At 33.7% G+C, this 25080-nt stretch overlaps 1 protein-coding gene across 9 annotated transcripts in view; it reads left to right on the forward strand.

Annotated features, from left to right (window-relative positions):
• Positions 1-25080, forward strand: part of LOC124364121 (triple functional domain protein) — a 717390-nt gene that overhangs the window by 535335 nt on the left and 156975 nt on the right. For all 9 annotated transcript variants that reach the window (XM_046819384.1, XM_046819393.1, XM_046819400.1 and 6 more), the window contains 10 exons: positions 1101-1262; positions 2565-2747; positions 3918-4037; positions 9251-9442; positions 10021-10267; positions 14777-14961; positions 18269-18468; positions 19269-19433; positions 20996-21239; positions 23028-23252. In XM_046819384.1, the coding sequence (XP_046675340.1) occupies positions 1101-1262; positions 2565-2747; positions 3918-4037; positions 9251-9442; positions 10021-10267; positions 14777-14961; positions 18269-18468; positions 19269-19433; positions 20996-21239; positions 23028-23252 (1923 nt within the window). The remainder of the gene's footprint in view (positions 1-1100; positions 1263-2564; positions 2748-3917; positions 4038-9250; positions 9443-10020; positions 10268-14776; positions 14962-18268; positions 18469-19268; positions 19434-20995; positions 21240-23027; positions 23253-25080) is intronic.

The raw sequence follows: 25080 nt of genomic DNA on the forward strand, positions 1-25080 counted from the left end.
TCGTACTTGATTTCACATTTTCTGATCAATGTATTTTGTAACTTTAAGGAAAATTGAAAGAACAGATTGTAAAATAAGAGAGAACAGCTAAAAGCTTTAACAGTATTAATAAATGTTATAAACACTTTCTGAATGTTTTTAAAACAATCAGTAAAATCAAATTGTAATATCACCTATGATACTTTCCTTTAAAAAGTGAAGAAATATAGGATATTTTTATTAATGTGATTAATCTCAATACAATTATTGCTTGTATTGGTTTGTTTGAACAATTGAGCCACACTTTTTAACTAATTTTTAGCATTGTTATTATTAAATATCTATTTATAGATAACTATAAGTTTTTTAGTTTCTTTATTCGTGTTAAGATACATTGTCAAAAAAAGGATTTAATTTGTAACTTTTTATTAAATTTTCTGATTTTAGTACAATTGACCTTCTTTCCACTTTCTCAAGTCCTGTAGGGAAATGATTGAAAGATTTATAGAAAAACTTACAGCATAAAACTAAGACAAATGCTTCTTTTCACTCTTCTTTTTGATACTTTTAGTAAAACGTTACTTAGTTTTTAGTGAAAAATATAAATTTTAACTATTGTATTATTATTTTGTGAAAGTTGACATTTAAACACTGAGAGTTTATAGAAATTATGTGTTTTTCATTGTTGTATAAGACCTGATGGTTTGCTTCATGCTTATGTAACCATGAACAAACCAGTTCTGCTCTCTCCATCTCTTCATGGTACATAGTTGATCAGCGATGGCTAAATATAGTGAACACATACTGGACATCTATGAGTAATATTATTCATATTATTATGAGTAATATAACTGCTTTCTTTCTGTATATCCCCTTCATCCATTTCTTCAAAAGATTTTATTGTTAAATGAAAGGATTCCAAATAGTAATATAATTTTGATTGTCGCTATACACTAATTCTGTTGATGTTTATCATGAATGTGACTAAACAAGTAAAATCCAGGAAATGGTTCCTGAAGGTAATATGCTTGTAACCCATAAATAGTGTAGAATATCCAGCACATCCAGGAGTAGAACATATATAGAGCATACTTGCTCAGTACAGTTTGTTGTTCATGTAGGTGTCCTCGCGCCTGGAGCTTTGGTCTGGGGAGCTGGAGCACAGCGAACTGAGCAACGACATGCAGGAGGCGGAGACGTTGCTGAGGCTTCACAATGAGAGTGTTACGCACATGCAGAACACAACATTCCAGGTGCTCCAGCAGGGACATGAACTGGCTCAGGTGACTGCACTTCACAAATATTTCTAAAACAAGTTTTTTCTGCATACAAGAGTTATTTTGGAAGTAACTTTGGTTCTTGTTAAGAATTATGAAATTATGAGTATAGTGATATGAATTCAATGTATCATGAAGCTCAGGTTCGTTACGAGGGTTTATAGTTGCTACCAATGAGAGCCCTGCCAACTGAGAACCAATCTGTAGTGTTACTAGAGATATGATGAAATAAAATAAAGCTTCTGAAACGTTTCTTTAAACACTTTTAGGTTTGCTTGTCATAATGTTTGCGTACTTGAATTCTTCAATTTCTTATTTCAAATAATCAATGAATAAGTACTTTTTGCTCTAAAGACCCTGGGTCAAAATGCCAATTGTGTAATAATATTTTATTTCAAACAGCTGAGAGACAAGATGTCAGTAACCTTCTATTCTTACTTGATTACTTTTAGTATATATATATATATATATATATATATATATATATATATTATATATATATATATATATATATGAGATACAAAAATAAACCTAGGTTTTTGATTATTATTATAATTAAGTTAAGATAATTAGGTTTAATCAACAAGTATTTTATACTTATTACATTTAAACACATAAAACCAATATTTAATACTTTTATTTTTGTGAGGCCTTTCGATAGCAAGGCTGTCTTCGTCAGACAGATCACAAAAAGTATTATTCTACAGTATATTTGTTTAAATGTAATAAGTTAACTGTAGCCAATATAAGCTCCATCTTCAAGTATTTTATAACATGTTCCCATAAAATAATAAAATATTAGAGGCAGTGATATTAAGTAGCTTTGCTCCTTTCTCTGTAAACTGCAGAGAATTCAAGGAATTGCAAGATAAAATCACTATTCGTATAGTCATTGAATCATACCCATTGTCCCCAAGTTTTACTGATTTATTTTGCAGTATTTTTATTATAAAATAATTCAAATTTTAATAATGAAAAGATAATAATAATGTTTTATTGACCTATTGTCGACATCGGTCAGTTCCAGAAAAACACAGCTGTCCACTATCAGACAGAAATTAACATCTTGTTAACCGATTGCCGTTCAAGATTGTTCTTGGAAAATACTGCAGTTGACCTATAATAGTTTTCCAACCCCAAGTAGTTAAGTCTGTCTTGGTAAATTAAATGAGTGTCGAGGTTAATAGTCTTCAGAAAATTATACATGGAGTATACAGAACAAGCATATTAAAAAAATTCAAATTGTTGTGGAAATTCCAAATAAATTACAGCTTAGGGACTGTCACTCTTCATGATATGTTGTGGCAGGTGTTTGAGACGTCAGGAGTGTCGCTGATGGCTGACAGCCAGTACAGTGCCCAGACCCGGGTCCAGGTATTGGTGGAGTTCCTACACGAGCGAGAGATGGACCTCGAGGATCTGGCAGAGATGAAGAGAGTCAAGCTTGAGCAGTGTGTACAGCTCTGTCAATTCCGCGCAGACGCTAACCAGGTCAGTCACACCGAAGTATGATGTTCAGTCTTCTTCCTCAGAGCATTCAAATTCATGTGATGTCCATTAATACTCTCATTGGATGGACAGATCAAACAGATAATAAATAAATTGTGAAACATGTGCACAAATATTTGGTGCTCTCAATTGATGTTGATGCTTTCTACTTTGAGATTCTTCATATAAAAGGCAGGTTTGCTCAGAAGAGTTGTTTAAATAGCGTGTACTTTTCTAATGTCAACATTTTGGAATATAATTTAGCTTTACTTTATATGTTTGTTGCAGTATTCTAGAATCAAATTATAAACATTTATAGGTGAATGTAGTACATAAAATACAATACTTTTTTAGCAATTTAGTCATTTGTCCTTGGACAACTCTGTGAAATGTATGCAACTACATACAGGGTAATTGAAAGCAAGTTGCACCTCCTTATACTTTTTAGTTATTTTAAATGTGTGAAATCTGTTTCTGGCACTCTTACTAACTACAAATAGCTACACTAATGAAGATAGTTTTAATTGGTTAGGCAATGAAATACACTTACTGAATTGAAAATAGACCACTCTATAAGAAATGACAGCCCCAAACTTCACTGAGCTTTATTGTTATTACATAGGTGGCATTGATAGAAATTAACTTACATTATTAATTAATTGCAAATGCCAGTTAAGAATTTCTCCATATTAAGTTCTTTCAATTTCTTTATCTTAATCAACAATAATTTTACTGCCAAGAAACACACTCATGGTATAATAAACATGTAGTTTATCATACATTAAATCTAATAAAACATATACAATTAACTATATAATTATCATAAAATTAATACATTTATGAACAGGCAAGGGAAAGAAACTGTCACAACCATATTGTCTGAAGTATTTTGCAACACCATACTTGATGAAGTAAACAAAATAAACAATATGAATTAAACGTCAAGAAAAAATTAAACTTACAATTATATTACTTATATAAAAAAATCTTTTGTGAAATAGAATAAAAACTAATATCAGTTCAAAATTATTCTGAGTACAAAAATCCAGCGGAAAAAACAATAATTACAACAATCCCGAAGTATTATAAGAGCTGAGATGATCTGTCTGTTATAATTGTCTTACAATATTCTGTGTCTTTGTTTCTTGCTAAGAATATTATACATGTTTTCAGGTGGTCAGTTGGATTCGTAATGGAGAAGCCATGCTCATGGCCAGTTTCACTGTACCTAGTTGTCTACAGGAAGCTGAACAGTTGAAGAAAGAACATGAGCAATTCCAAGTAGCAATAGAGGTGAGGAATTTGTGTTTTGAGTATTGTCATGTAAATGCTACTGAGCAGTTCAATGGGTAAAGTGAATTAAAAGTGGTATTTGCTTCATTATGTTAATTTTTAATCAATTACTTCATTTCAGGTGAATACAAATTAAAATGGTACTAAAAGATAGTACTTGCTTCATGTTTATCAGAGTCCATGCTATTTTATGTATGTTCATGTGAATAAAACTTAGCAACAACTAAATTGCTGAAATAATTGCTTCATATTTCTAGAGTTTGGTGTAGGTCTGACTTCATTTTGGATCACTTAGCATCGCGTAGTTGGATGTTCATCTTTTAAACACAAGATGTATTGTGAGCATTGCCATATCAATAATAAACTATTTTTATGGTTTGAGGAAGAATTACATTTTTAACACTCCAGTGGGCGTGCGGAGTACAGGTGTCCTCCAGTGATTTTGTTTTGCGTGACTACAAGGGTTGGCAACACTCGTGACCTTGAGCGACCACATACCTTTCCCCCCACTCACGCTCCACCCGCCAGTGCATTGTCAGCGTCTATGCTCGCTAGTTGTCGCTGTGACCACGTGTTTATTTGCACGGTACAGTAGTGGAGGACAGTTGTCCTCCGCGCGCCCAGTGACGTTACATTTTTTTGGCATATTGGTGTGGTATTTTATTTTTAATCTCGTTTTGTTGAAACAATAATGGCCAGTGAAAGTGACCGTGAACAGTTACGCCGTTGGCTAGATGAGACTGAGGATACCGAGAGTGTTCTAGGTATAGAGGACGAAGATAAAGGAGAAGAAGACCACGTTGAATACCACACAGAGAATAGAGATGATGTAATCAATGTAGAAGATAACCCGGATGATGTTCCCGACGAAGCCGAGGAAATGGAAGTGATTGAAGAAGCAGTCCCTCCTGGACCTTTCGTGAACCCAGAGTTTTATTTGGGGAGAGATCGGACATCAAGATGGTACGTAGAACCTCAAGTTGCTCAGACTTCTCGTACATCAAGGTATAACATTATACCAGTTTTTCATCGGCCAGGACCTCAAGGGTCAGCGAAAAATGCTATAACTCCAGAAGCTGCCTTACAGTGTCTTATTGATGATGAAATAATGAAAAAAATTGTTGATTTACACCAACATTTACATAATGAAAATTCAACCTCAGTTTGACAGAGAAAGGGATGCTAGGCCCACTGATTACCGAGAAATTCGTGCGTTCATTGGTATAATATACCTTGCTGGGGTTTTGAAGACTGGCAGAAGAAACGTATTTGAACTGTGGGATAATTCACAAGGAACGGGAGTAGAGGCTGTTTATCTAACCATGAGCGCCAAGAGGTTTCGATTTCTTTTACGTTGTCTGAGATTTGATAACGTCCACAACAGAGATGAAAGAAAATCTGTTGACAACCTTGCTGCTTTTCGTGAAGTATTTGAGATGTTCGTGTTCAATTGCAAGAATGCATACAAACCAACTGACTACCTTACCATTGACGAACAGCTAGTTGGATTCAGAGGAAACTGTACCTTTCGGGTTTACATGCCTAGTGAACCTGCTAAATACGGGATAAAAATCTTTGCTATGGTTTCTACAACAAACTTCTATACTACAAATCTTGAAGTGTATGTACGGAAGCAACCAGTAGGCCCTTTTAGAATAAGCAGCAAGACATCTGACTTAGTTTTGAGATTGGTGCAGCCTATTTCAGGAACCAATAGAAATATTACCTGTGACAATTGGTTTGCATCTGTACCCTTGGCAATAAAGCTACGGGAAGAAGAAAAAATAACAATGATTGCTACTCTGAGAAAGAACAAAGCTGAAGTTCCCCCAAACTTTTTACCTGAAAACTCAAGAGAAGTAAAAAGCAGTTTGTTTGGCTTTCAAAAAAACTGTACATTAGTATCGTACGTGCCGAAGAAGAAGAAGGCTGTGTTAGCAATATCAACTATGCATGGAAACATGGCAATCGATCCAAATACAGGTGATGAGCGAAAACCCATGATCATTACATCCTACAACGAAACAAAGTACGGCGTGGACATTCTAGACAAAATGTGTCGTCAATACGACACTTCGAGGAACTCACGAAGATGGCCATTAACACTCTTCTTTCATATCCTGAATGTAGGAGGAGTGAATGCTCTTGTAATACATATATAAAACAAATAAAAAACTTGACCATGTGAGCCGTTGTGATTTTTTGAAAGAAATGGCCTTCAACCTAATTAGGCCACAAATTGAACATCGCATCAGTTTGGAGATGATACCACAGGAAATAAAAACAAGAGGAAGGATCCTGCTGAAACTGGACAGAGAACTTCCACCTCAACCAGCAGCCCGAGGAGTCGCTGGGAAAGGAAGATGCTACCTCTGCGGCCGAGCCAGGAATAAGACCTCAAGGAAAAAGTGTGTCAAATGTCTTGGGTGGGTGTGTGCTGACCATATGAGACAGGTTTGTGAAAGGTGCATTGAATAAGCTATTTTTTCCAAAGTTTCAACATTCTGTTTGCGTTTTTTATGCTGTACTAAGATGAACCTTTTTTTGTTTATACTATGAAAACAATTTGTATTTTAAAACTAGAAAGTATTAACAACCTTGAATTTTTTTTCTAAAAACATAAAACTTATATACTTATAGGCATTTTTGTAACGTTTATAGCATAACCTACTACACTTATTCATGTTTTTGTTTGATTTACCATAATTGTATATTTCCTACTTATATTGTTTTGTAGAATACACTTTTTTATAGAAAATGTGATTCATATATTTCTTCTCAACCCAAAACAACAAAAAAAAACATGATCGCTAAATATACATTTCATAGGGTAAAGTCACATAACAAAGTAACACCTGTCCTCCGCGCGCCCACTCGCGGGACGGCAAACCACGCGCCCACTGGAGTGTTAAACAGCCAAGTTTCTGCCTGAAAGTGATGTCAAAAAAATATTTGATATAAACAATGGAAAGTTTTACACACTGTGCCTAATCCTGGATTTCAAGTTGAAGTGGTTGAAGATGATGCATTCCAAAATTTGTTTTGGAAGATATTACACTTAGAATTTTTCACTACTTAATGAGTTTTAATGACTTGGTGTTCTGTAAAAAGACATTCAAATGGTGTTCTATTCACTTAGCTCTTTTTCAGAGTACTAACAGGTCCTACAACTTCATTACTGGATAGAATCATCAAAAGGTGATTTGAGCGGTTCTTCTCATCGGGTAATTGAGCCTTACTTGCTTATCTTATCGTGTTACTTGGGAAGAAAGTTAGGAATCCTCAAAAGTAGAATAATTACTATGGTGTAGTAGGCGGAAAGGAAGTAACAACTACCATCTGTTCCGAACAGCTCATGATAGCAGTTGTTTATTCACTTCATTTCAATACAATGCTGTTACTCCATAGTATTTACTTCTTTTAATTCGCTTCACCAAATTAATGGATATGACTTGTTTAATTTTTGTTTTTTTTAATTTAATTCTGAGGAACCCCTGTCACTATGTATGGAATTTGTTCATGTATACTGTGTACACATATGATCTATGTATTCATATATGTATCTGTTTTTTGAGGTGGCACACCAAGGACTTTTTATAATCCCCATATCAATTACAATTTCATTGTAAAGAACATCAAAATTAGAACATTTTGTGTCAATGAAAAGTGCAGTCTTTCCATCTTTGTAATGTTAGATGTATTTGATGTTAAAGACTCCCCAAGTAAAATGTGTGTTATGAAACATGTTTATTATTTAACCCTTTCGATCCCAGCCTCTATAAAAATATATCCCAAAAATCCTGATGATTTACTGCAATGTATCTGATAAAAATACCTGCGCATTTTTGTCCATTTTGCAGAGCTTTGTAAAATAAAACTTATTATTTTACCAGTTTTCTAGTTTGAAAATTCTTTTTATTCAGAATGAAATGTACTAAATAATTACAAAAAAATGTATGTTTTTTTTAATGTATTTATAATAATGGGAAAATGTATTATGCAATACGTTATGTTTAAAATATCCTCTAAAAAGTTTTGTGAAACCTTTTTACATTAATAAAGAATAGTAAACACTTATTTCATCACTTTATACAAATGTACAATAAAAAATATGAGCAATCACCTAAATTTTCATTAATTTATCTCATTAAATAAATAAAATATTTTGTTACAAATTTATAAATTATTCAAGAATTGAAAGTTTATTTAGGATTAGTAAAAAGTCAAACTAAAGAGGGTTAACATTAATTCCAAAATATTTATGTAATATTTTGAATAATAATACAAAAAAAAAAAAAAAAAAAAAAAAAAAAAAAAAAAAAAAAAAAAAACTAAATAAGAAAGTCAAATAGCACAATGCTCACTCAACAATAAACTGCATAGTTTGTTGTTAATTATAGCTGATTTACGTATAGAAGTATAAAAAGTTGTGTCACAACCGATTATATTTTTATAGCATTTGTAAAATGATGTTTAAAGTTTAGTTCACAATCATAATAAAAAGATCAATTCTTTATGATCATTTTTGTATAGTGCAAGTGTAAATTTCATTACGTTGTATATTTTTAAACAATTAATTTGTGAACATCGTATACACCAATGTTGGGATATTATGCAGATATTTTTGATATCTAAATATATGGATGTTGGAACCAAAAGGGTTAAGTAATATTTTAGAACAAAGTTAAAACTTGACAATAAATTTATCATACCAAATGAGCAACTAATTGAGCAACTTTTTGCCTTTTCATTCAAATGATAAAATTTGACAACTATTTCAAAGTTTTGAATTGCTTTCAAGTCACACTTACTACAACAAGACAAGTGATACTTCTAATAAAATAAAATTTTATCTCAAAAATTACAAAACTTCATTCCTGATAAAAGTGGGTAGCAGGGTACTTTTGAAGTGGATGTTATATAACGAGCAGTTGATACTTAAATAATCCTTTATTAGAGCCACTGCCTTCTATATTCACATAACAATGATTTATAAATGTAATGATTTAAAAAAAATATATCAATAAATTTACAACACAGCTATTATCAAAACAATTTTTAACTATACAATCAATAGCAAAATTGATTTAGATTTATTTTACTGCCAGTTGAAAAATGCAAGAACTATAGATACAAGAACAAGTGCACAAACATTCCACTACAATACGGTCTTGCTTCTGTTATGTTATACTAATTAGGTAAATTTGTTGTAGAAAACACACACGTCGGCGGTACAGGTTAAACATCGTGCAGATGCCCTGGTGAATGCTAATCACTACGACCCCCAGGGTATACGAGACATTAGTGAAGAAGTGACCAAACGTTGGCAGCAGCTGGTGACGTGTGCAGAAGAACGGCACAAACTGGTCACTGCCAGCCTCAACTTCTACAAAACTGCTGAACAGGTCAGTCCAAAGAGAAAATGAGAGCATGATTTTTAATGATGCCATTCACTTAAAAATAATGTTTTATTATACGATTTGAGAAAGTAATAAAGGTATATTTCATGAATGAAGAATTGTTGTAACCCCTCAGGATGAGTTGCACCATTTATACTTAGTAGACTTTTGTGAGAATAAAGTTTAAACCTAATTGATTAGTACAACGGTTACTATAATTATTATTTGTGAATTTTATTTTGTATGGTTTCAGGACAACACTTCTATATAAATCTAAAGGTTTCATAATAGTTTAACGATACTATATTGTTGTGCCTAGTTTTATGGTTACGTATTATTTGGTAACAAATAATAGTTTTTTTTACTACATAATTTCAAATTTTATTTTGTAATTTTTCTCCAGTTTATCATATTTTTATTCCTTTCTCAATTAAAAAATCTTATAGAATTTATAAATAGTTACAGTGTCTCTAATATTTAACTTTAGTTTCCAAAAAACTGGCTATACAGATCACTTTAATAATAAATACTAAACGAAGGTCACTATTGAAAGGTGATGACACCTCAATAAATATTTCCCACAGGTCTGCAGCGTGTTGGACAGCCTAGAAAGAGAATACAAGCGGGATGAGGACTGGTGCGGTGGCGGCGCCACAAGTGGTACCAACATCGCACAACTCATCAACAAGCACCAGGAGCAAAAAGAGGCATTCCTGAAGGCCTGCACACTTGCACGACGTACGGCGGAGACTTTCCTCAAGTATACTAGTCGTAGCTTGCAGTACTACAATTATTCTGGAGCGGAGGCAGGCTCAGAGAGTCGAGTGAAAGGTACGTAGCTTAAATCACTTCAGTTGCTCAAAAGTTGTAGGGTGGATTAAACAACTGGTATACTAAATTGGATGTTGCAAAGTTCAGCACAATTGAAACACTAACTGAAACAAAACTTTGTAAAGTTGTTTGATCAGAGTTTAACTTCTAACAATTGCCAGAATTTGGGTTGGATGTGCCCACAATGTGAGAAACCTATACAATTCATGTCAGAGTTTTGTTGCGGCTATGAAATTTATCTGGCCTGTTTATTTTGATTTGTTTATGAAATCAGTTGTTTATTTAGTATTGTATTGTAACAATCTGTGAAGGAATTGATAAATTGTAACAAGTTTTTCTTTTCTCACATGAAAGGTTTTACTTAACTGTTTTTTATTTTTAATTGCTAGTGGTTTATGTTTGGATTTATTTCTTATTGTATGATTGTATCATAGCAAATTGCCCATGCTTTTTAAGATTTCTACATTTTTTGCTTTAGAAAACACTCTCTAATAAAAAAGAATTATTGTAATTTTAAAGTGTAATCTAATCTAATAGGAATCTTAAACGTCTCTAATGTATACTAACATAAACAGCCTGTAATCAAACTTACAAAAGCCTTATTAAAAGTAACATACAATCTAGAGTTTGTACAAATTAAGAATATTTTATTGTTATTTAAAGATCAGTATTGAAACTTTCGAGTGCCATAATTTTGTAATGATTAACCTTTTGAGGTCTAATTTGCGGCATGATGTTCTACTAATTAAGACCTTTAAAATGGTATGCCCATCGACGTAGGCTTACCAAGCCCAAGGAATTTCAACCAAATCCTTATGGGCCATTCCCCTGAGGTGGTGAACAGTTTCTGATTGCATAAAAAAGTTCACTTTGATGCCCTATGTCACTTTACAAAGTTTTATGATTGTATATTTACGAGTACAGAATATATTTGACCATTTCAAGACTTTTCAACCCCTTTATATAAGTTAACAATCAATAAAATAGGCCTATATACAACAAAACTTAAAAACAAAAGAATTACTGTCACAGGAAGATAATCACTAACAGAATAAAACAATTTTAGTAAGGCTGTGAGAAAAGTAAAAATTGCAGTATTTGTTATTAAATCAAGTAAAATTTTATCTATTCACATAATGATATACATAATTCATAGTTGAATTGTAAAATATTATTTGTATGTTTAATACTGCATATGTTTTATATACGGGTAGTGCGAAAAACGTATTATCTCAACAGGTGGATGGAAGCAGCACAAACTCAACCATTCAGAAATAATAAGAGCAAGTAACTAATAGATTTTGAATAATAAAATATCAAATGAATAAAGTTTAGAACCGGCCAAATTGTTAAATCTAGGTTGGACAGTTTTTACTCTTTACAACTCAAGTTTAAAGAATTACAATTTAAAAAATCTATCAAAATTTTATGTTTTAAGGAGTTACAAATAGGTTTTTATTTTAGCTTTATTCTGATCATTCTCTGTAGTCTTATCTGAGTGGGAACTTGTACAGAATAAGGAGGAAGTCAGTGCTTGAATAAGCTTAATAAGTAATTATAAGTTACTTAATATATTCTTTTATGACAGTTTGGTGATTGTTCATGCAAATGTTATAGATTTTACTAGAATTGATAAGTAGATAAAAAAATATCTTGGATATACCAGCAGATTACAAATTTTGGTTTTGAGGTATCTGATCCTTTTGTTAAATAGAGAGGTGAGCCTCAGGGGGAAGTGAAGCTGCCTTGGGCCCGTGTTGTTCAATGGGCAAATTTCTATAGTGTTTGTTACACAGTTCATCTCTATTATATATATATATGACTGCCATTGGCACCTGTGTTATTAATCTGGAAAAAAATAGTAAGGCCTTTGATGTAATTAATTCTTTTCTTAAGAATATCAGTGTTTGGTCATTTCATTATGACCTACAGGTGTATGTCGGCAGGTGAACTTTACTTCATACTGCGCTCCAAAACCTAATTACAAGCACTCAGTGACACTATAGTGAAAGTGGAATTTGACAGTGATTGCTTCACAATTATTGACTCACATCGATAGTGTGTGATAGATAGTTATGTAACTCTCTCTGATCACATCACTATACTTTAGGAAGATTGTGAATAGTGAAGGAGATAATAAATAGATTGAAGGAGTGAACGCAAGAAGAGGCTCGACCAGTTTTAGTACTCTGCCCAACAAGCCATTGAATGTGGTCTGATGGAAGATATCTTGTCACTGATGTAACCTGTGTTGCAGCTATCATAGAAAAGCTGCTGAGCCAGGAGAACAAGGTGTTGGAACACTGGAGTGAATGCAAAAGAGGCTCGACCAGTGCCTGCAGTTTGTGCTGTTTGAGCATTCTGCACAGCAAGCTATGGAATGTGGTGTGATGGAAGATATCTTATCACTGATGTATAATTGTGTTGCAGCTATCACAGACAAGCTGCTGAGCCAGGAGAACAAGGTGTTGGAACACTGGAGAGTGAACGCAAAAGAGGCTCGACCAGTGCCTGCAGTTTGTGCTGTTTGAGCATTCTGCACAGCAAGCTATGGAATGTGGTGTGATGGAAGATATCGTATCACTGATGTATCTTGTGTTGCAGCTATCACAGACAAGCTGATGAGCCAGGAGAACAAGGTATTGGAACACTGGAGTGAACGCAAAAGAGGGTTTCGACCAGTGCCTGCAGTTTTGTGCTGTTTGAGCATTCTGCACAGCAAGCTATGGAATGTGGTGTGATGGAAGATATCGTATCACTGATGTTATCTTGTGTTGCAGCTATCACAGACAAGCTGATGAGCCAGGAGAACAAGGTATTGGAACACTGGAGTGAACGCAAAAGAGGTTCGACCAGTGCCTGCAGTTTGTGCTGTTTGAGCATTCTTGCAACAGCAAGCTATGGAATGTGGTGTTGACGGAAGATATCTTATCACTGATGTAACCTGTGTTATTAGCTATTACAGACAAGCTGCTGAGCCAGGAGAACAAGGTGTTGGAACACTGGAAAGTGAACGCAAGAAGAGGCTCGACCAGTGCCTGCAGTTTGTGCTGTTTGAGCATTCTGCACAGCAAGCTATGGAATGTGGTGTGACGGAAGATATCTTATCACTGATGTAACCTGTGTTATAGCTATTACAGACAAGCTGCTGAGCCAGGAGAACAAGGTGTTGGAACACTGGAGTGAACGCAAGAAAGAGGCTTGACCAGTGCCAGCAGTTTGTGCTGTTTGAGCATTCTGCACAGCAAGCTATGGAATGTGATGTGATGGAAGATATCTTATCACTGATGTAACCTGTGTTATAGCTATTACAGACAAGGTGCTGAGCCAGGAGAACAAGGTGTTGGAACACTGGAGTGAACGCAAGAAGAGGCTTGGCCAGTGCCAGCAGTTTGTGCTGTTTGAGCATTCTGCACAGCAAGCTATGGAATGTGATGTGATGGAAGGATATCTTATCACTGATGTAACCTGTGTTATAGCTATTACAGACAAGCTGCTGAGCCAGGAGAATAAGGTGTTGGAACACTGGAGTGAACGCAAGAAGAGGCTTGACCAGTGCCAGCAGTTTGTGCTGTTTGAGCATTCTGCACAGCAAGCTATGGAATGTGATGTGATGGAAGATATCTTATCACTGATGTAACCTGTGTTATAGCTATTACAGACAAGCTGCTGAGCCAGGAGAACAAGGTGTTGGAACACTGGAGTGAACGCAAGAAGAGGCTTGACCAGTGCCAGCAGTTTTGCTGTTTGAGCATTCTGCACAGCAAGCTATGGAATGTGATGTGATGGAAGATATCTTATCATGATGTAACCTGTGTTATAGCTATTACAGACAAGCTGCTGAGCCAGGAGAACAAGTGTTGGAACACTGGAGTGAACGCAAGAAGAGCTTGACCAGTGCCAGCAGTTTGTGCTGTTTGAGCATTCTGCACAGCAAGCTATGAATGTGATGTGATGGAAGATATCTTATCACTGATGTAACCCTGTGTTATAGCTATTACAGACAAGCTGCTGAGCCAGGAGAACAAAGGTGTTGGAACACTGGAGTGAACGTAAGAAGAGGCTTGACCAGTGCCAGCAGTTTGTGCTGTTTGAGCATTCTGCACAGCAAGCTATGGAATGTGATGTGATGGAAGATATCTTATCACTGATGTAACCTGTGTTATAGCTATTACAGACAAGCTGCTGAGCCAGGAGAACAAGGTGTTGGAACACTGGAGTGAACGCAAGAAGAGGCTTGACCAGTGCCAGCATGTGCTTTGAGCATTCTGCACAGCAAGCTATGGAATGTGATGTGATGGAAGATATCTTATCACTGATGTAACCTGTGTTATAGCTATTACAGACAAGCTGCTGAGCCAGGAGAACAAGGTGTTGGAACACTGGAGTGAACGCAAGAAGAGGCTTGACCAGTGCCAGCAGTTTGTGCTGTTTGAGCATTCTGCACAGCAAGCTATGGAATGTGATGTGATGGAAGATATCTTATCACTGATGTAACCTGTGTTATAGCTATTACAGACAAGCTGCTGAGCCAGGAGAACAAGGTGTTGGAACACTGGAGTGAACGTAAGAAGAGGCTTGACCAGTGCCAGCAGTTTGTGCTGTTTGAGCGTTCTGCACAGCAAGCTATGGAATGGATCCACGAGACTGGGGAACACTACCTTTCTACTCACACCAGTGTTGGTAACAACCAGGTAATCTTTATGTTATCCTTTTATAAAATATCTTAATTTTTTAGAGAAAATGTGTTTACTTGAAAGGTTAGTTTTCTTAATGTTTTAGATTTATGTACACTGTGGTAAATCTAAACAAAACCGGAATCTCTATTTGTTTTGGACTTTCGGAATATTTCACAGTGACAATGATACGATTTAACCTTAACAGCTATTTTGAAGCAATTATAAAAATACACATGTTTAGTACAGCCTCAATAGCTCAACTATTTTTTTTTTCAGATCAGATTTTTTACTGCCATAACTCATAATAACACTGTAATAAATCTGATAGTATTTTTATGTAGTTATGTTTGTATACTAAACATTACTCTTGTCAGACAACAGAAAATCTTTGCCAATCAAGCAAACAATTTTTTTACTTTGAATTTACAACTGGTATATATATAAAAGCTATATGTAGCTCATATCAATTTAACTAATGTTAAAACCAACAATTATGTCCCAGTTAATTTAGTCTTGTTACTTTGTTTACTCATACTCAAACCATATAATGAAATTTTAAGCCGTCATATCTATAAAACGTCAACCCACAATGAATAGTTAATTAAATTACCATGAAATAAGCATAAAAATAGTTTATGTAATTACAGTGCAACCGTTGAATCTTTCTTTGTGTGGTGTAAAATCTAAATATTTATGGATATAAATTAAAAGAAAGTGTCACAATAAGTAATGTACCGTGCTTACTCCCACAAGCCTTGTAAAAGTATCATTATTGCATGAGTTATTTTCAGTTGTTTCTGTGTATCTGCCTGATTTAATTAAAAATAATATGTATAAAAATATAAAAAAATTCAAACTTGTAGTTTAAAATAGTACTATATTAAAACTGTGACTACAACACCTGTTACTACACTATAATTTAAAGCAAGATAGGAGTATGCCACACCATGTGTTGTGTAACAAGGCTTTGCTAAAGTTACATGCAACATTTCAACTATATACCTCATTTCATTAGGCTTCATGTGTTACTATGTAACATGTTAAAATGGCATATGATTGTTCTCAGTTTTGTTTACAAATTTATTTAATCTGCAATTTTCTTGTTTTCATCATGATTGCCAATAAGACCAATGTAAAAATATTCACTAACCCTCAGTCAAATCTGATGTATTGGTGAGTTATAATATGTAATTTAAAAATGCCATGCTCTTAAATATAAAAAGGTTTTATATGTATTCAGAATGTCAACACATTGCTATAAAAAATTACTACTATTTTATATGATATTACAAAGTAAATTATGAATATTTTAGATGTAAAGTTACATTTCAATAAAATGCACACTAACATAGTGTGTTAGATAGTACAAACATGCAAATGTCTCAAATAGTATAGTATTATCAAGTAATAAGTGGGTTAGAGCCTATATACAAAGTAAATTATGAATATTTTAGATGTAAAGTTACATTTCAATAAAATGCACACTAACATAGTGTGTTAGATAGTACAAAAATGCAAATGTCTCAAATAGTATAGTATTATCAAGTAATAAGTGGGTTAGAGCCTATATACAAAGTAAATTATGAATATTTTAGATGTAAAGTTACATTTCAATAAAATGCACACTAACATAGTGTTTTAGATAGTACAAACATGCAAATGTCTCAAATAGTATAGTATTATCAAGTAATAAGTGGGTTAGAGCCAAATTTGCAAGTAAACACTCAGTTTTGGATTGGTGAGGTAGTGTGTATTTATAGTGTGTAGTTTGGTGCCAGGACATTATCTCATTGTGGAAATGGCGCCAGGAGACGGTTTAGTGTTTTTGTTAGTGTAGCATTGTGTAGTGTTGGTGTTGTGTTAGTGTTGGAAATGGGCAAGACTGCCATTTGGTATGACATGTCAAGTTGTGATCTCTCAGAGTTTGATAAGGTATTGTGAATTTGGTTTTAGTATAGTTGTAATCTTTGTTGCCAAAGCAGTTGGGTAACCTAGAGTTAATCATACCAGTTAAAATTGTGCAATATTTTTTTATATATTGTTGTGTGTAAATATCATTAATGATTGTAGAAGTTGTTGACCTTGCCTCCAACTTTATACAACATTTGATCCTGCTAGAGAGGGATAAGTCTTTAAGTTACCTGATATCCATTTTGTTTATGCAAATATCAAAATATTAAGTATATATTTTTTTCAAAATGATGTGCCACATGACCTCCTTTCTATTTGAAAAATTTTAAACCAGTGCTGTTGCCATAGTGCCTAAAAAATTTACCTCTACCTCCAGATAACCCATACCAGAACCAATATAATTGTTAGCACCTTTTGACTTTAAAGGGTGTATTGAGTGTTAAATTGCTTTACAACTTGACACAGCTTTATAGTAAAACTATTCAGTTGAGATCATTTGACCCAAAGTTTGAGGAATAACTTGTATTTAGTAACATTTAAAATATGTTTATTATTTTATTTCTATAATTTGTCTATAAATACTTGAGACTTTAATATGTCTATAATTGAATTGAGATATCTCTCATAAAACATCTGGTATAATCATGTTTATAAAGCTTGCATATTGTATTCAATCTATTTAATTTTTTTTTTTGTAAAAAAGTGTATAGTTTTAAATTTGTTCTGAGTAGTTTTTGTTCTGAACTTTAGAATCATACAGACCAAATAAATACATATTTCAGTAAATCAATCATTCACACAAATAGCATTTGGTGGGTACAGCAAGGCAGAGTATAAGAGTATTGAGCAAGAATGTATGTGGGCTGGAATACATTAATGATTACTTCACCTTCCATCAGTACCTTGGCGGATATAACTGTGGATATACAGTATACAACAGTCAATAGAGTACTTGTATATCATGTACTGTAGTTGTTAGTGATAATATGGTGAGATGGGTAACATTGCTGTGGCTCCTGTTAAATTAATCTATTTTCGCTGTATTTTGTTCAAGAGAAATAAGGTAACATACTGAATTATAACAAAATTAGTGCTTTTGTAACTTATTATATAATTTGAATTAAATAATGTAAATGTACCAAACTTAAAAGTACTTTAAAACAAAATACTTAATATGTTTAATATAATGTATAAATTTATATTTGTATATTTATTATTGTATATATATATATATATATATTATTACATTATTTTTAAAGTAAATATAATTGATTTTGTTTCAGTGCAGAACCTTGAGTTATACCATACCATATAACTGTAATTGTGTTGACTTCACAATATACCCTTTTCTCTATTTGTTATTTGTTTGTATATAAGTATAATTCAAATCTGTGATTTTGATTTATTTCAGGATGAGACAGAATCATTGTTGGCCGAACATAACGAATTTAAAGCGACCGCGAAAGAAACGAGAGAACGGGTGAAACTGCTGATACAGTTGGCCGACGGACTGGTGGAAAAGGGACATGCACATGCGGCAGCCATCAAGCAATGGGTGGCAGCTGTGGACAACCGATACAAAGACTTCAGCTCTCGCATGGATAAATACAGGTGGGCTCATTACCTTTAAGGTTATACACTGGATCACCCATTTGTCTGGGTAGAATTTCGGTTTTACATTTTGAAAGAAAATTCTCTACCAGTGCTTTACTGGATCAGGATAAGAACATTATAAAGATCTGTGCTTCTGCTTTGAAAGTAAGATTGTCAGAATAGCTGAGAAGTGATACTCATCTTTTAATTTACCAATATCTCATTTCAATAATTTTGACTGAATAGATTTCTTGCTATGTTGTGTAATATAATTTAAGTTGTTGTACATTATATTATATAAGTTATATGTTGTTCATTATACTGTGTTGATACCACCTGTTGCTTTTGTAGCTTGATGATTAAATAAAGGATTTGATTTGAATTTATATATTCACACTATAACCCAATTCATCAACAGGTCCTAAAGTAAAGATTGTTTCCTCTTGCACAGTTTGATATGTAGATCTTCCAGATGGATACTTTTTAGTGTGAACACATTAATAAAATTACCCTACAGATTTTTTCAGAAAAAATTAAATTATGACCTGCTCAGTTCTCTAAAATGCATGGGATTGTATATTTAGATGGGAAACATGTAGTATTGGGATTATTTCTGTCTTCAAAACATGTAATGTAAATTTATTTTAAATTTGTTAATTTCAATTTTATTTTTAACAGTCTGAAACTTGATGAATGGCCAGATGTGACTAACACAATGATTAGGTTGAAGTATGATTCTGATTTCACTCTCTAACCACATGACTATCAACTGTATGGAGAATATTAGTGAATAGTGACACAGAATGAAAATGTTACAGATCCCAACTAGAAGGTACGTTGGGCATCCAGGCAGAAGCTGAGACCAGGCAAGAGTTATCGATCGACCGTAACTCGGACCCTTCCTTAGAATCTAAAGTAAAAGACTCTACCAAAGACCTAAAAGAACTGAATGAGGAAAAGAGAAGATCTGCTAGAAGAAAAGAGTAAGTTTTGAATGAAAATGAATTAATGAAAAATGCCTTTATTAAAGAGGCGGAGATAGGGCTATTAAGCTCTCTCTACCACTCAACCTCAAAATCAGTTTTGCATTAGATCCACTGTCTTACCTACTGATTTCCATTTCCTTAAACTAAGATAGTTATTAAAAAATATTTTCAACTAATAAGGGAAAGTATGAAGGTTTTTGAAGTTTTAAATTTCTTAGTTAATTTGGTACTTGTCAGATATTTTACTACTTTGACCTGACATGAGAAATAGTATAGGGCACATTCCAAGTAAACTTTTTGATAATTTTCAAAAAGCATATGATCAACGTATTTTTATTTGTTCGTTTTTTTTAATATTGTGTATTTGCATATTTCCCAATTGGAGTTATGTACTCATAAGTTTCATCCACTTAATGATAAAACTTAATCTTGCTTATTAATTTGCATATTTTATTGTTGTATATGTTGTGATATTAACAGAGACGTTTCAAACCTATTCTATGAGATAAAATTACTTTTAGATTAATTATGATTCATATTGTAATATTGAAAAATTCGAACCAAGACAATTTACTGATCAGAAACCAACTGTTTAATAAATAAATGAGTTACATATGTATTGGTCCAAAATGTGATGCTTACTCCTGTGAATTACCAATTTTTATACTTGACCATGACAGTAGATTTCTTTAGTAATGTACAAACTGGCATGGAACATTTGTTGTATAAATATTCATCAAACGTGAGATTTAAAAAATTTTGGGAGTATGTATATTAATAAGTTTTTGAGTTCTAAACAATTTTTAGTATCTGAATTATCTGGAATTTTTAAATATCCAGAATTCAAGAGGTACCTGATTATCAATGTGTACCCTAATTTTAGATACAGATATTTATATAGACAAAAATGTTATCTTCAGTTCAGCGATATAATTATTCGATACCATGACTACTTTAAGCCGTGCAGCATTTCTTAAGTATATGCCTTATACTACTAGTCTGTTGCAAGTGTTCGACAGCCAGGAAGGCTGCCTCATATGTCTGATCATTAGCTATTGTTTTGATGTACAAAAATACAATATGTTTGTAGTTACTGATATGTTTTATTGGAAATATATGAATAAATATGTTATGACTGAAATTATAGAAATGGAAGTGTGTCCTAATAGCATACTTAATATTTTAATTACACTTAGTTAAAAAATAACTATAGTAATTTAATTATTTTTCCAAGAAATACTGGTACAGTAGGCTCGCGGTTATCCAAGTCCCGGTTAACCAAAAATTATCGGTAAGTAAAACATAAAAAAATGTAAGCTTAATTTTCCACAGAACTCAAGTGGCTTAGTTGGCTCAGTCACATTTCAGCAGCTTAGTAAAATCACAACTAGAGTTCTCTGTGGCAGCCCTGTGAATTTGTTAGTTGGTGTTCGGTGAGCTGTAGGAGTTCTGTGGGTAAGTTAATCTATGTCCTCCTATCCCATGTGTGTATTTCGATTTCTGTCACCAGAAATCTATAAAATGTTATTGTTTCCTGAAAGGTGATATATTTCTTTCAGATTTATCATGGCGGAGCTGCTACAGACAGAAAGGACATATGTGAAGGACCTGGACATATGTATTAAGGTTTTTCTGGAAGAAATGAGAAACCACAACAATATCCCTCCTGGCATTCAGGGGAAGGAGTCCATTATCTTTGGCAACATTGAGGACATCCGAAATTTCCACAGGGACGTCTTCCTCAAGGAGCTGGAGAAGTACGAGACAATGCCTGAAGATGTTGGTCATTGTTTTGTTACCTGGGTGAGTCAAATTTTGTCCTAGGCCATTGCTATATTGAGTATTATTTCGTATTTCCCTATATACAATAATTGTTTGTATGTAGTAGAGTTGCGAAAAGGAAATATAGAACAAAGTAATTTACAAAATTAAAGTTCTTATTATAGAAACAGTTTATTTGAAACCATTAATTTCCAATGTTGGCATTGTCCTTGTTTTCTGTTCTTCAGTTACTGGCAAAATGCCTTGGCTTTTGTTAATTGTCCTCATTTATTATAACCTCTTTAACAACGATGGAGCAATTTTAATAATGTTCTATTTAGAAATTCAATATTTTATAGATTTTGGAAAAAGTTCTAGCCTTAGCTTTAAGAACATGTGGTAGAAGTAAAATTATCTTGTTAATTTCATAGGCGATATTTCAATTGATTTCTCCACAGCAACACGAGTCTCAGTTGTTTACTTTTCCACACCTGAATGCATGGAAATGCATCCGTATTACATCCCAGACCAAGCCAGTATTTCAGGTGATATTAAAATTGATTTCTCCACAGCAACACGAGTCTCAGTTGTTTACTTTTCCACACCTTGAATGCATGGAAATGCATCCGTGTTACATCCCAGACCAAGCCAGTATTTCAGGTGATATTTAAATTGATTTCTCCACAGCAACACGAGTCTCAGTTGTTTACTTTTCCACACCTGAATGCATGGAAATGCATCCGTGTTACATCCCAGACCAAGCCAGTATTTCAGGTGATATTTCAATTCTACAGTGAGTTAAATTTTACAATTAGGACACCCCTCCACTACTATTTGGTTTTCATCATTAAATACATACTTTGACTGTCAATGTGTTTGTTTATTGGAGACAAGTTTTCACCCCAAATCACCAGTGAAGTTAGGTTTTCAGGGTTCACAGTTTTTGACATATTATGTGAACACCCATTAGATGTAACCATTTTTTCTGTTTATATACTTTAATTTAAGAAATCCTTATTTATTAAAATATTTATTGTACATGAAAAATTTGTCAATTTATAAAGATGGTTTTAATTAGGGTTTTGAGTCGTTTGATTGGAAACGTCATATGTAATATTTTTAATATATTTCTGAGTGTACTGGCCAGTGGCATCAGTAATGACCCTCATATACTATCCAAGTTGGTTTTTTGTTTCATACATCTTGGTCAGATGGTAAACAGCGTTGGCTAGGATTTGATAGTGTTGGTTAAAAGTAAACTGCACTTACCGAGTTGGCAGAACCTCTGGTTTAACATCTCAGCTATTAACACATGCAAACTGTGTATATATTGTGTTAGAGCTTCTTGTGGCTAACCAGGTTTGATAGTTTATTGAGAGATTCACTGACCAAACATTTGAAAGTCCCAATTTCAAGCAAACCTGGTATGGTGTTGATGGTATGGAGGGCTTAACGTACTGCATTGTGATCCTTTCTTACTAAAAGTTTTACTATCTTGTTTTAATAAAGCTATTGTGTAACCATCTGTTCTAATTGAAATAATTTCAAATTAATAATTAATAGGTACTTATTGCAGTTAAATTATTAGTTAATTAATAATATACGACTAAAATAATTCTTGGTCACACCCATGATTGAGCTGAGTATGTATACGTGCACTACTACATGGATAATTACTGTATACTTTGTAACGTACAATACTGTTAAACACATTAGGTAATTCATATATTATTAAAATAAATACATATTAAGCGTCAGTATATTTCTGAAATCTTAACAAATTAAAAGATTATTTAATGTTATTATTAAACGAGTATGTAATGTTTGTAGGCCTTGAAATTCGACATGTATGTGAAGTATTGCAAGAACAAGCCTGAGTCCAACTCATTGCTAGTGCAGCATGGTGGGACATGTTTCGAGGAATTGCAGAAAAAGCATCGTGTGGAGCACCCGATAGCAGCATATCTGATCAAACCTGTCCAGAGGATTACCAAATACCAGCTGTTGTTGAAGGACTTACAGTCCTGTTGTGATGAGGGCCAGGGTGAGATCAAGGTGAGTTGTGATAGCTCTTGGAGTTGTGCAAAATAAAGTTGATGGAAATTGATAGACTGATACATTAGCCTCAAACAGTTTTACAATCACTACTTGTTTATGTTGCTTCCTTCGTTCTAACAACACACCTCTGATTTAAAATTGAGTAAGGTAGGAAATCAGTGTTTTTTCTGCAGTTTAAAGAGGTTAGATATTTTTAGGAATAAGGAGTGTGAAATACATCAGAATGGTGTAAAACTTATCAAACTTCACTTAACATTTAAGTACCAATGACGGGTTAGTGACTATTATATAAATTATGTCTCTTCCTTTAGGGGCGAATAAACACTCCTGTGTCACAGTCAATGTGTCACGTATGACCGCCATGAGTTTCGGTGACATATGACTATATAACAGTCTGTGGCATATGGCGATTGGCTCGGGGTTGGATATTTAAATGTAATCCTACATTAGTTCTTAATGTTTTTGTAAGGCACAGATGATGTGAATAACGCAAATAAATTAAGCATAATGCCCACCCAGGATTTGAAGGAAAACAGACACATGCAATTGAGGCATTTACATATAACTTTTACTTAGTTAAAAACTTAGTAATTTACCTTTGAAGTGCACTGGTCTTTATCTTCTTCCAGGTACTTTATCTTCAACTATTTTCCACAGTTATAAATCGAGGTATGCATAGCAAAGGTTGAAGCCATTCAGTCTTGATCTACTTGAAACAGGATGGCACTGTAACAAGTAGGTTTATTTGTGTTTTACAAGCTTTGCAATGTGCCAAGCATCAGATTATAAGGCAATAGAAGTCGGACAGAGGCTACAAAATACGCTTAATCCAATGTTACACTATGAATTGTGTTGGAAGCTGTAGGCACATCCTTTAAAATTGTGTATAAACATAAATAATATCAGTTCATCAAGTTAGGAGAAAAACAAACAAAAACTTACGATATAAATCAGGTGTATCTAGTAGCGTAGCCAGAAATTTCATTCGGGGGGGGGGGGGGGTCCGAAACCGGGGTATCCAGAGGATGTTTTGTGTGTTATTTGCCAATGAGTTCACTGGTAAAAGGTAAATACCAAAAATATGGAGCTTTAATAACTACGCCTTATAGAAAGTGGAAAGATGTAATTGGCAAATTCAACTCTCACAGCAACTCTAGTACCACAAATGTTCTTGTATAGCTACAGAAACTTTACGAAGTTCGATTCTGGCCGAGTAGAAGGCACCAAAGTGATGTTGGATTCACTGGATAAGAAAGAAAAAGAACAAAACAGAGCTTCACTCAAGCGTATAACTGCTACAACTATATTCTGTGGAGAAAATAAAATACCCCTTCAGGGACATTTGGCCACTGACGGCCGAAAACCCTTTAGAAAAGAAGGGCAATTTTCGAGCGTTGCTCGGGTACAGATCAAACTAACGGTCGGAAAATGCACCAGAAAAACTCTACTGATTAGAAGTTCGGCTACTTTGAATTTCACTGATTAAGGTATTTATAAATGAGTTATAATGACGATTTTTTGTATCATTACACTGTAGACGAGTATATAATTATCGGAAAAAAATCACTTTCGGTCGGAAATAAAATACACCTGAAAAACTCTAATGATTTTTGTTTTTTTTCTCGATAATTATATATTTATTAGTCGGTGTTGAATTAATACCTAAAATCAACGTCCTAACATAATTCTAAGTACCACTTTTACCTCAACCACTCAACCAATGAAATCCAAAATCGTCAAAACTTAAATCTGTAGAGAGCTTTTCTTCGGTATTTACCAACCGGAAGTGATTTTTTCTAGATAATTATATAAGTACAGTGTACAG

The sequence above is a fragment of the Homalodisca vitripennis genome, chromosome 1, assembly GCF_021130785.1.
Source record: "Homalodisca vitripennis isolate AUS2020 chromosome 1, UT_GWSS_2.1, whole genome shotgun sequence".
NCBI classification, from domain to species: Eukaryota; Metazoa; Arthropoda; class Insecta; order Hemiptera; family Cicadellidae; genus Homalodisca; species Homalodisca vitripennis.